Here is a 12,889-nt window from a genome sequence, read left to right on the forward strand (position 1 = left end):
TAACATGTGTTATGCATTCAATCTATGCCAGTGATGTTCAGGTATGTTACACTAATCCTCAAAACAACTCTAAGAATAGGTTACATAACCCCATTTTAAATGACACATAATGCTGTGAGATAATGTTTTGCACAAGGTTTACACAGCCAAAATGCCAAAGAGCCAAGACTGAAGTTTAGGTCTTCCAAGCCAAGTGCTTTCCAATAGACATAGTACATCGCTTTATCAGTGTTTAAGGCAACAGAGTAAGAACTGGGACACAGTAGGCTTCCAGAGACAGAGAGCTATGCACTGTAATATGGCCCTAGAAATGGTCAGGGCATGAAAAGGATGAGCTGGGTCAATGATCCCAGCAGTGAGCCTGGTTCACTGAAGATCCCAGCAACAAAGAAGTGTTCTTTGTTTCTACACAGATATGTGAAACAAAACCCAGGATAATTCTCAACACCATATAAGAAAATGAAAAGAAGCTTTGCTGTAAGTAGAGGACTACTGCTCATTATTAGCAATTGTGGGGTTGCTATTTATTCAGATATGCACCAGAGATCTAGCACCAGGGATGTCTGGTATCATGAAGAATATGTTGTTTCATAAACAGGAAGGGAAATTAGCTGAAGCAGACCATAGGATGCAACACATAGTGGATTTGATTTCTTTCTGAGGGGAGGGAGGCACAGCCTGTTTCAAGAAGCTCCTTAGGTTAAAATCAGGAAGTCACGGTGAGTACAAGTGCTTTACAAACTTCTACTCTTTTCTCTTGGTGAACTTGGATTGAAAGGTGAATGCTTCATGATCCAAGTCCTCAAGCAGAGTTTGCTTTCCTTCTGTAGGTGATCTCCAAAGATGAGCATCAATCTAAAGACAGACCTTTAGAGCAAGATGGACAGAAACAGCCAGGCAAGAAACAAACTTCACTTCTTTTTGGTAGAAATAAAGAAGCCAAGGTAACAGTAATCACTAATATCCCCCACACTCCTCACACTGACTCTATTTTCTGCCTTACCTTTTATTGTCTGATATACTTGGGTGCTTCATAAGGTACATCCTATCCATACTGCCCACCTGGACCACTCTAACTGGTGAAGTCTAGAATCCTATTCCAAAAATTGGAACTGTTCAGTGTGTCTGCTCAGAGTGCATATATTTGTGAAGTGATTGCTTGAAATAAAACATTAAATGGCTTAAGTCAGTCTGTGTAATCAAACAATAGAAAATCTCTCTCCAATATCCATTAACTGTTCTTACCCTTTCTTGGGTTTTAATGAAAACTGAGGACAGAATTCTGTAAACCCTTGCCACTGTTTCCTTAAAAGGAAAAGTTAAAAATGCTTTTGATTTTTTTATTACGTTTTTAATTCCACTGTAGTTAACATACAGTGTTCTATTAGCTTCAGGTATACAATATAGTCAGTCGACAGATCTATACACTATTCAGTGTTCATCATGATAAAGGTACTCTTTTATCCACATCACCTATTTCACGCATCCTCTACCTACCTCCCTTCTGATAACCATCAGTTTGTTCTCTATAGTTAAGGTCTGTTTCTTGGTTTTTCTATTTCCCTGTGCTCATTTGTTTTATTTCTTATATTCCACATGAGACCATAAAGTGTTTGTCTTTCTCTGACTTCTTTCACTTAGCATTATGCTCTCCAGCTCTATCCATGCTACTGCAAATGGCAAGATTTCATTCTTTTTTATAGCTGAGTAATATTCCATTGTGTATCTATATATCTTTATACATTCATCTATCAGTGGACACTTGGGCTGCTTCCATAATTTAGCTATTGTAAATCATGCTGCAATAAATATAGGAGTGCATATATCCATTTGAATTCGTGTTTTGTATTTTGGAGGGTAAATACCCAGTAGTGTGATTTCTGGATTGTAGGGTAGTTCCATTTTTAATTTTTTGAGGAACCTCATACTGTTTTCCAGAGTGGCTAGAACTGCCCACCTACAGTGCATGAGGGTTCATTTTTCTCCACATCCTTGCCGTCACTTATCATTTCTTGTGTTTTTGACTTTAGCCATTCTGAGTGGTGTGAGGTAGTATCTCATTGTAGTTTTGATTTGCATTTCCCTCATGATGAGTAATGTTGAGAATCTTTTCATGTGTCTGTTGGCCATCTAGATGTCTTCTTTGGAGAAATGTCTGTTCATGGCTTCTGCTCATTTTTTTATTGGATCATTTGTTTTTTGGGGTATTGAGTTGTATCAGTTATTTATATATTTTGGATACTAATCCTTCATCAGATATGCAATTGGCAAATATTTTCTCCCACACTGTAGGCTGCCTTTAATCTTGATTGTTTCCTTCGCTGGGCAGAAGCTTTCTATTTTGCTGTAGTTTATTTTTGCTTTTATCTCCCTTGCCTCAGGAGACATATCTAGAAAAATGTTATTACAGTCGATGACAGAGAAATTACTGCCTGTGCTCTCTTCCAGAATTTTTATGGTTTCCTGTATCACATTTAAATCTTTAATCAATTTTGAGGTTATTTCCACGTATAGCGTAAAAAAGTGGTCCAATTTCATTCTTCTGCATGTAGCCGACCAGTTTTCCCAACACCATTTGTTGAAGAGACTGTCTTTTTCCCACTGCATATTCTTTCCCCCTTTGTCAAAGATCAATTCGCCATATAAATGCAGATTTCTGGGTTTTCTATTCTGTTCCACTGATCTATTTTTGTGCCAATACCATACTGTTTTGATGACTAGAACTTTGTAGTATAACCTTAAGTCTGGAACTGTGATGCTTCCAGTTTTGTTTTTCAACATTGGTTTGATTATTCAGGGTCTTTTGTGATTCCATACAAATTTTAAGGTTGTTTGTTCCAGTTCTGTGAATAATGCTGTTGGTATTTTTATAGGGATTGCCTTAAATCTGTTGATTGCTTTGGGAAGCATGCACATTTTAACAATATTTGTTCTTCCAACCCATGAGCACTGAATGTCTTTCCATTTCTTTGTGCCATCCTTAATTTCTTTCATCAGTGTTTTAGTTTTCAGAGTAGAGGTCTCTCACCTCTTTGGTTAAGTTCTTCCTAAGTACTTTATTTTTTTCGGTGCAATTGTAAATGGGATTGTTTTATTAATTTCTCTTTTTGGTGCTTCATTATTAGTGTATAGAAATGCAACAGGGGAGACTGGGTGGCTCAGTTAAGTGTCCAACTCTTGATTTTGGCTTAGGTTATGATCTCAGAGTCCATGAGATTGAGCCTCGTGTCAGGATCTGCACTGGCAGCCTGGAGCCTTCTTGGGATTCTCTCCCTTCCCCTCTCTCTCTGCCCCTACCCTGCTCATGCTCTCTATCAAAATAAACAATTTTTTTTAATGCAACAGATTTCTATACATTGATTTTGTATCCTCTGACTTTACTGAATTCACTTTTCAGTTCTAGTAGTTGTTCATGTAGTCTTTTAGGGTTTTCTGTATATAGTATTATGTCATCTGCAAAGAGTGAAAGTTTTACTTTTTCTTTACCAATTTGGATGCCTTTTATTTTTGGTTGTCTAATTGCTGTAGTGAGGACTTCCAGTACTATGTCGAATAAATGTGGAGAGAGTGGACAACCTTCTTGTTCCTGACCTTAGGGGAAAAGCTCTCTTTTCCCCATTGAGAATGATGCTAGATTTGGTTTTTCATATAAGGCCTTTATTAAGTTAAGGGATTTTCCCTCTAAACCTACTTTGTTGAGGGTATTTATCATGAATGGTGGTACTGTGTCAAATGCTTTTTCTGTGTCTATTGAAATGATCATATGGTTTTTATCCTTTCTAATATTTATGGGATATAAAGCATTGATTGTTTTGTGAATATTGAAACACCCTTGCATCCTGGGAATAAATTCCACTTGATGGCAGTGAATGATTTTTTTAATGTATTGCTGGATTTCTTTTGCTAGTATATTGTTGAGGATTTTTAAATACTTCTGATTTTTACAGTCATAAAATATATATTCTTCATGTTTTGAAAATTTGGAGAATGAGGAAAAATTTAGAAAAATTAAGAAAAATTAAGAATATTAATAATGTTTCCAAATACTGCATTTCAGAGAAAACTAATATTTTGCTGTGGCTGCTTTTTCAGCCACACGTATACAAAATGTGATCACTTATATGGTTATGAAATTTCCTATTATAATGTAACATTACACCATGAGCATTCTTCTTTCCCTTTGCTGTTCTCCAAGAGTTGGTTGTACAACACATGAAGGTATGTCATCTTACGACTACAGAATGATCCACAATCAACAAAAACCAGACTTCCAGCAACCTAAAAGAAAAACTTGCTGCAACTGTTCAAATTCTAACCAAACTGGAATCATGAAAGGACATGAAATGTCATTTATTTCTCCTACTCTATTCTACTGGGTGGATCATTCAGAAGAAAAAAAAAAAAGTTAAATAATAATAATAGTGCCAGTACAAATCTTTGACTACTTTTACAAATATACTCCAGAGTTTTACCATTCTGAATTATGTGGCCCAATGATTTGATAGAGATGATCTTTATTATCTTAATTATGTATCTTCTCATATCTATATCTAAGGGATTTACTGAGAATGAGTATTGTATGTTATCAAATGCTTTTTTGGCATCTTGTTAGATGACAGTATGTTTTGGTTTTTTGCCTTCTTCTTTAGGTGTTTTATTGATAGATTTTCAATTATTAATTTGGAATTTCATTAACTCATGAAATAAATTATATCACTTTAGTATAGGGTTTGGATGTGCTTTATTTACTATTATTATATATATGCATAAGTAATATTGATCCAGAGTTTTGTTCTATCCTTGATAGAACAGGCTATTTTAGTTTGATAAAATGTTTTTGTAAAATGTTCCATATATTTTTTCATATTGAAACATGTCATATAGCACAGAAATTGTTTCTTAAAAGCTTAAAATAACTGTCATAAGCATTCTGCATCCAGCTTCCATTTTGAAAAACAAGTTCTCACAATGGGATCTCTATTACCTACCACAGTACATAAGGCAGAGTTTGAGTTGTATAGATAAATAAATGAAGCATTCTATGAGAGATGTTAAGTATAGAATGCTGTGACAATACATAAAAGGAGTATCCTCCTCACAAAAAGAGATGAGATTGGTTTCCTAGAAAAGGTGATGTCTAAGTTAGGAGGTTCCCTTCTAGCTTAAGAAAACATGTACAAATGCATAAGGAAGAAAGAGTGTAGTATTATGGGGAGACTGAAAGAAATAGCATGGCCATTGCAGAGCATGTGGGGTATCAGTAGTACCTCCATAATTTCTATATTAGAGGAATCAAGGGGTAACAATATGATTGGAGGAAGAGCTGGAGGACTTTTCTTAAAGTTGTGTTGCATAGCACACACATTGTTTTACAAAGATTATATTTTCCTAGTAAAATGTTTTTTTGTGGGGTTGCTGATGAAAATCAGGAAGAAACAAACCCTCCCTTGATACCATATTTGAAGAGGAAATGGAAAAAGTGAAAGCAAAGGTAAATGAAGAAGTTCAGATAGGCCTACCTGATGGGTTGATTTGATGTTCCTGGTAACGTTATTTTTTCTGTTCTCTCTTGTTTTGACCTAAATTGTAAGAAATGCTCCCCCCACCGGATTCTGGGACTATTTTTGAAAAGAGAGAAAGCTTCCTTCATCTTTGTATATATATGTAAATATACACCTAATATTATTATATTACATAGAATAAATATGATTATATCATATACATGCAATGTTGGAACTACCCGCTGTTCTAGGTACCTAACAGATTTTAATCAAGTCAAATTGAAGAACAACTTGACAAATAATTATTTCTTTTTTTCCAGTTTATTATGAGCTATCTCATAGTAAAAATGAATAGTTTACTAAAATTAATAGTTTACTGAACTTATATTCAGGTTAAATGATATGGTGCTAGATCTATATAATCTTTTAAATAGAGACCTGCTTCATCAGAAAACAGCTTTAATTTAAAATTTTCTATTAACAAAGACATCCCTATATATCTACATTTAAAAGTAGTTTGTCCTAAATTTTATTTGGCACTTCCCAGTAAAACTCTTGGAGTATTAGTAGCCTTGACAATGCTGCTGTGTAGTCCTCAGATGTTCTGGATTTCTCAAAGCCTTACTACCATCCATCATCAATAAAATTTATACCATGTCCCTCATCTTTTGCTTCCTAGGAGTGTTTCAAGAAACAAATACAATACTGGAAGTGAAGGTGTACTAAAGATCAACATTAAAAATTTAAATTTCCCTGAGTCTTATCTTTTTCTAAATGTGACATGGACACATGAGGATGGGGAATGATTCAACCGTGACCAAATTCTTTCTGGTGGGACTTTCCAAATACCCAGAGCTCCAGCTTTTTCTGTTCGTGCTCTGCCTCATCATGTACGTGATAATTCTGCTGGGAAATAGCCTCCTCATTGTCATCAGCACATTTGATTCTCGCCTCCACACCCCCATGTACTTCTTCCTTGGGAACCTCTCATTCTTGGACATCTGCTACACATCATCATCCATTCCCCCAATGCTTGTCATATTTAAGTCTGAGAGAAAATCTATCTCCTTCATTGGCTGTGCTCTGCAGATGGTTGTCTCCCTTGGGTTGGGCTCCACTGAGTGTATCCTCCTGGCTGTGATGGCCTATGATAGGCATGTGGCCATCTGCAACCCACTGAGGTACCCCATCATCATGAACAGGGTGCTTTATGTGCACATGGCTGCTTGGTCCTGGATCATAGGCTGCCTAAACTCCTTAGTGCAAACAGTTCTGACAATGGTATTGCCTTTCTGTGGGAATAATGTCATTGATCATATTACCTGTGAGATCCTGGCTCTTCTTAAACTCATATGTTCAGATATCACCATCAATGTGCTTATCATGACAGTGGCAAATATTGTTTTACTGGTGATTCCTCTGCTGTTAATTCTCATTTCCTATGTTTTTATCCTCTCTTCCATCCTGAGAATTCTGCTGAAGAGAGAAAGAAAGCTTTTTCTACCTGTTCTGCCCACCTGACTGTGGTTATCTTCTTCCATGGTTCAGCCCTTTTTATGTACATGAAGCCCAAGTCAAAGGACACAAAAGCATCTGATGAGATCATTGGACTGTCTTATGGAGTGGTAACCCCGATGTTGAATCCCATCATCTACAGCATGAAGGATAAAGAAGTGAAAGAAGCCATGAAGAAAGTCCTAAGCAGACACCTGAATTTATTGAAATCATGAAAGGCCCTAAGGCATGTGATATCCTAAGTGGAGAACTGGATCTTGTGTTTATATTCAAAGATGAAACTGCAAAACCTACTATCATGACAGCTTGTATGTTTGCAAAGCCAAATTTGGGACTCATTCTTTTCAACATAAAATGCTTATGTAAGTATTCTAAATAGTGCCTTATCTTCTGGGTTTCCAGCTATAAGCAGGTCTGCTAATTGCTCCCATGAAGTTCATGATGCTGTTCATCAAGATGAATCAATATCTCAACCTCAATCTCTCTCAATTTCTCTTTCCCTCTCTCCCTCTCCTCCTTTCTCTTTTCTCACTTCCCCTCACCTCTCTCCTCCATATATTTCCCTTCTCCTCCTTCTTCTCTTCTTTCTCAGTGTCTTTGAAGTGGACATCTGTTGCTTTTGTTATGCAACATCCCTGCATAATACCTCTACACAATTTGCAGATCTGCACAATATGTAGAAAAATTATGAATATTTTTCTCTTGAGAAACCAACAGTCCCCCACTCTCAGTCCATGTTTTACAGGGTGGGCCTGTCCCAACCCTCTGAAAATTAGGGCAAGCATGGAAACAGGACTTGCCAAAAATTAATTAATTTTTTAAAAAGTTTACTCCTTTAGTCATAGTGCTTGCTGTAGTTTAGCAAGTGACCTGAATCAGACTAATCAGATACCATCTAAGAGTGCTGCCCCAGTGTCAGAAAAAAAATTATTCTTTCTGTAATGATCTCTCAGTGGGTAGAATGTAAACCCAGAGCTCCTGCTGGTCATCCTTGTCAATATGTGGGAGAGACTGAGAAAGCAGAGCTGACAAAGAGAATGTCCCTGACGATGCCATTCTAACTCCTGAAATCAATGATGGCGAAAATTAGACTCATCTCTGTACAGTTTGTTTATACGAATCAGATTAGTATTTTATCCAAAACTAATTTTAGTTAGATTTTACCACATACAACCACATATATCCTAATTATTATATCTTCTTGCCTCACATCTCCCTCCATCTAGTTATGGAGGACACAGTCAAACTCAGAAGCAGAGAATGGAATGGTGGTTACCAGGGGCTGGAAGGAGAGGAAAATAGGGAGTTATTAGTCAAAGGGTGCAAAGTTTCAGTCATACAAGTTGAATAAGTCCTAGAGACGTACTGTACAACATAGTACCAACAGTTAACAATACTTTAAGTTACTGTATACTTTAAATTTTTCTAAGAGCATACTTACATTACGTGTTCTTATTGCAAAATAATAATAATCATAAATAAGAGGGTGGGAAGAAACTCTTGGAGGTGGTGGATAGGTTTGTGGCACAGACTGTGATAGTTTTATGAGTATATACTCATCTCCAAACTCATCAAGTTTTATATGTTAATTATGTACAGCTGTTTCAATGTGCAAACTAATTGAAACCCAGAGGGGAAAAGGATTTTACTTTAAATAATAAAGAGTACATATTAAAGTTTTAATAAAGGTAAAACTAATCAGTGGTATTAAAATATTAGAAAGGTAGCTATTTGGGGGAAATTGAGACAGGGAAAGACTGGAAGAGGCATTAGAGAAGTCTTCTAAGGATATTCTAATGTTCTATATATTTTTTTAATTTATTTAAATTAAAGTTAGTTTACATACAGTGCAGTATTAGTTTGAGGAGTAGAACCCAGTGATTCATCACTTACATATAACACCCAGTGCTCATCCCAACAAGTACCCTCCTTAATGCCCATCACGTATTTAGCTTATCCCCCACCCACCTCCTCTCCAGCAACCCTCTATTTGTTCTCTGTATTTAAGAGTCTCTTATGGCTTGCTTCCCTCTCTTATTTTATCTTATTTTTCCTTCCTTTCCCCTAAGTTCATCTGTTTTGTTTCTTAAATTCCACATATGAGTGAAATCATATGATATTTGTCTTTCTCTGAATGACTTATTTCACTTAGCATAATACACTCTAGTTCCATCCACATTGTTACAAATGGCAAGATTTCATACACATCTTGATAGGAGTTTAGATTACACAGGTGTATACATTTGTCAAAACTGAGTACATTTTACTTGTGCATTTATATAAATTTTAAATTTAAAAACTTCACTTAAATATTTAATTCTAGTTAACAATAAACTCTCATTAATGATATGCATACTAAGGGAGAAGTATATTGAAGTCTACAAAGTTCTTTGAAATGCATTAAAAAATAAGACAGATTAGAGACTATAGAGAAGGATGGATCATAGATATGATAAGCAAGTATAATAAAATCTTAATGCTAGTATTTAGTCAGTGGATAAATAAGCATTCATTTTAAAATTCTTTCAATCCTCCTTTATGCTTAAAAATTTTCATAATAAAAAGTTGGAAAATTTTTACATGAAACTTATCAGGAGTATAGCTCTTGAACAAACGAAACAATGCAGACTCTTATTAAGCCAAGGATAAAGAATAAATCAAATGTGATGTCCTTATAAATTACTTTAAATTTCATTTAATAAAAAGTAATACTATTTCAAAAGGCAAAACTTGTCAGCAGGTTATTTACAACTCCTACAAGAAAGAAATTTAAAATAAATTTTAATGGTCCCATTAAACTTAATTTTCTATATGATCTGTAGTCAGAGTTTTAACTGTTATTCCTGGGGAATGGGTACAAGGAAAGGACAGGGAAGAAATATATCAGAAATTTATAAAAATCAGAATCAAAGATAATAAGAAAAAAAGAAAACAGCAAACATCTTTGGCAGGGATGTTTTGTCTGCATGATTCTTTCTCCTGTTTTTAGCTATTTCTGAGGGACTACTGGCTCACCAGGGCATGTCAGATTGTAAAGACCTTTAAAAAAGGAACTGGGTTCTACCCAATTATTATTTATTTATTCTTTTATTCAATAATTCAATTAAGTATTCTTTAATTCCTTCCTCCATACCCTTAAGTTCATGAAAAGGTTTTTGAAATGCCATTCCTCTATTTCAAAGTTTCTCAGTCTTGACGTTATTAATATTTTGAGCTGTATAATTCCCCATTGTGGGAAGCTGTCCTGTACAATATAGGATGTTTAGTAGTATCCCTTGTCTCTACACTAGATGCTAGTAGTACTGCCCTCTCTGCTCCCAACCTTCTCAAATGTGACAACCAATGTCTCCAGATTCTACCACAAGTCCCAAAGGAGCAAAATCACCACAGTTGCTTTTGCTATACATCTCTGCTATACATCCACATGAAAAATTGCCTCAAATTTGTAACACTACTAAACAAGTAAATTCTTAAAAAAAAAAAAAAAACAAGTTGTATAAACATTCATATTTCCCAGAGCCATCTCTTATCTGAAATTTTAATAAATATTAAGATGTTCAACTTCAACTCAATCTAAGCTATAAGCTGGCTGAAAAATGAAGTTTTCTTTTCCTATGCTACTGATATTTTCACACCAGATGTGGGAGGAATAGTGACTATAAAAGTCAGAAGTTAAAAGTTACAGACATCATAATAGTAGTTGCATTTTAATAAAGATACAATTGAGTATACACGCTAAAATCAAAAGACTGTTTTTAAAACGGAATGAGACTTTGGTCAATATAATGAAGGCTATTGGTATTAGTGATGAAAGGATTATTAAATACGAATTTTATGCCTCTGATCCAAAGTTTTAAATTTCAAAGCATTATTTTTTCTTTGGAGTATTCCATACAGTATAGAGTATATCTCAAATTGTAACACATATAACAAGTATATTTAATCTATATTTAAGAAATCTATAATAATTTTTTAAATAAGGCAAATAACTTTGTAAAATCAATACTTGATGAATGTATATACAGTTCTATTTAAGGAAATCCTAAGGGTAAATTAGTGCCCAATGAGGAACCATGGATGTTAGTCAAGAATGGCATGATGCCATTTCTATGAGAATATTTATTGTTATTTAAAAATAATGAAAAACAGATTTCTCTTAATGGAATGTGTATTTCATCAATGAGAATAAAGACCCAAAGAAATGGAATGATATCTTCAAACTGTTCATGGAAAATAACTAAAAACCTATTATTCTGTACCAAACTAAACTATCTTTCAAGAGAGAAGGCAAAATAAAGACACTTTTAGGAAAAGGCTAACATTTTATCACACATAGCACCCCATAAAGAAAAAACTGTATTCAATTGAAAGGTATGAAATGAAAAAACAAAACAAAAACAAAGTAAACAAAGAAATTGGTAAACATGCAGGTAAATCCAAATTGTCACTAGATTTTTTTTAAAAAAGCAACAATTCGGGGAACTTAAATACAAAGTAAAAATGACATTTTAAATATCAACAACATGGAAGATAAAGTCAAGAGTTAAAAATCAAAGATAAACATTTTAAAGTCCTTGTACTATTCAGAGGGACTGCAGAGATATCAAATAGAGACTATGTTAAACAAGCATCATTAAAAAAATAAGGGAATTCATAAAAACAATAGAAATAAGATACAGAATTTTCAAATCTGTTAAGAGAATAAAAGAGCAAAGAAAGTTTCATCAATTCAATAGAAGTCATGAAAGTTGTTCAAAAAAAAAATATTTAAAGCATAGATTTAAAAAATACCAAATGAGGATAAAAGAATCAAAAGCATAAATATTCACATTAAATGTTATAAAGGCACCAGTTGGAACATATCAATTGATATTGTGCAGAATTACATTAACCTATTTTCTAATGCTAAAATTCACCTTTTGTCCCAGCAGTAAATTCAGCCAATCCAGTTATATTCTATTTACAAGATAAATTCCTAAAATGTAACAAAGAAATTTGGAAAGTATTGTGATGGAAAAATAGGTACCACATAAACACTAACCCAAAGAAAGCCGCTGTTTGGATTAAACTAGGCTAGAAGGACTTGAAGCAAAAAACATTACTAGGGAATTTATCAGAAAGAAAAAATAGTCCTGAACCTTATCCATCTTACCACACAGCTTCAATATAAACACTATGAATAATACCAGAATTACAAGAAAAAGACAAATCTACAATAAAAAGGGGAGAATTCAATATCTGTCTTAAACTTTTAAGTGAAGCAATAAGATATACACACACACACTTATATGAAACTTTGCATTAACATATGAGAGGATATTTTCAAATCCAAATGAAATATATAAAAACTAATACAACATTAGGAAAGGAAGCAAGTCTCAATAAATACCAAAGAATAATATTCTAATCTCAACTCTGGCCACAATACAAAAAACATTAGAGATAAATATTAAAAACATAACCACTCCCAAAATGTTTTTTTAATCTGAAAATTAGAAAACGGACTATTAAATGATTAATAGGCTAAAAATAGATTGATAAAAATTCCAAAATATTTTTAATTCCTAAATATTTAAAACTAAATGATAATAAAATTATAGTAAAATATCAAATTATTGAAGGACATAAAAGGAAACCCAAGTAAATTGTGAAGCTCTATTTTGCTCATGTTAGGAAATTTAAAAATAAATATATTCATTTGCCCCAATTTTTAAAAATTCAGTATCGTTCCAAACAAAATAAAATAGGATTTTTTTACATTTGTCACGTTGATCCTAAAATTCAAGGAAGAGTAAGAGCCAAGAATAGCCAAAACTGTGCTGTAGAATAAGAAATGCACATTCACTATATCAGATACCAAGGCTGATCATAAA

At 33.9% G+C, this 12,889-nt stretch overlaps 1 protein-coding gene across 1 annotated transcript; it reads left to right on the forward strand.

The window, feature by feature from the left end:
* The first annotated feature begins 6,290 nt into the window (after positions 1-6,290).
* On the forward strand, positions 6,291-7,231 carry LOC109270035 (olfactory receptor 13D1-like). Its single transcript, XM_053908146.1, is given in 2 exon segments — positions 6,291-6,966; positions 6,969-7,231. Coding segments are annotated over 2 exon segments (939 nt in total).
* The last annotated feature ends 5,658 nt before the right edge of the window (positions 7,232-12,889 follow it).

The sequence above is a fragment of the Panthera pardus genome, unplaced genomic scaffold (assembly GCF_024362965.1).
Source record: "Panthera pardus isolate Hobbes unplaced genomic scaffold, ASM2436296v1 HiC_scaffold_20, whole genome shotgun sequence".
Taxonomy (NCBI): domain Eukaryota; kingdom Metazoa; phylum Chordata; class Mammalia; order Carnivora; family Felidae; genus Panthera; species Panthera pardus.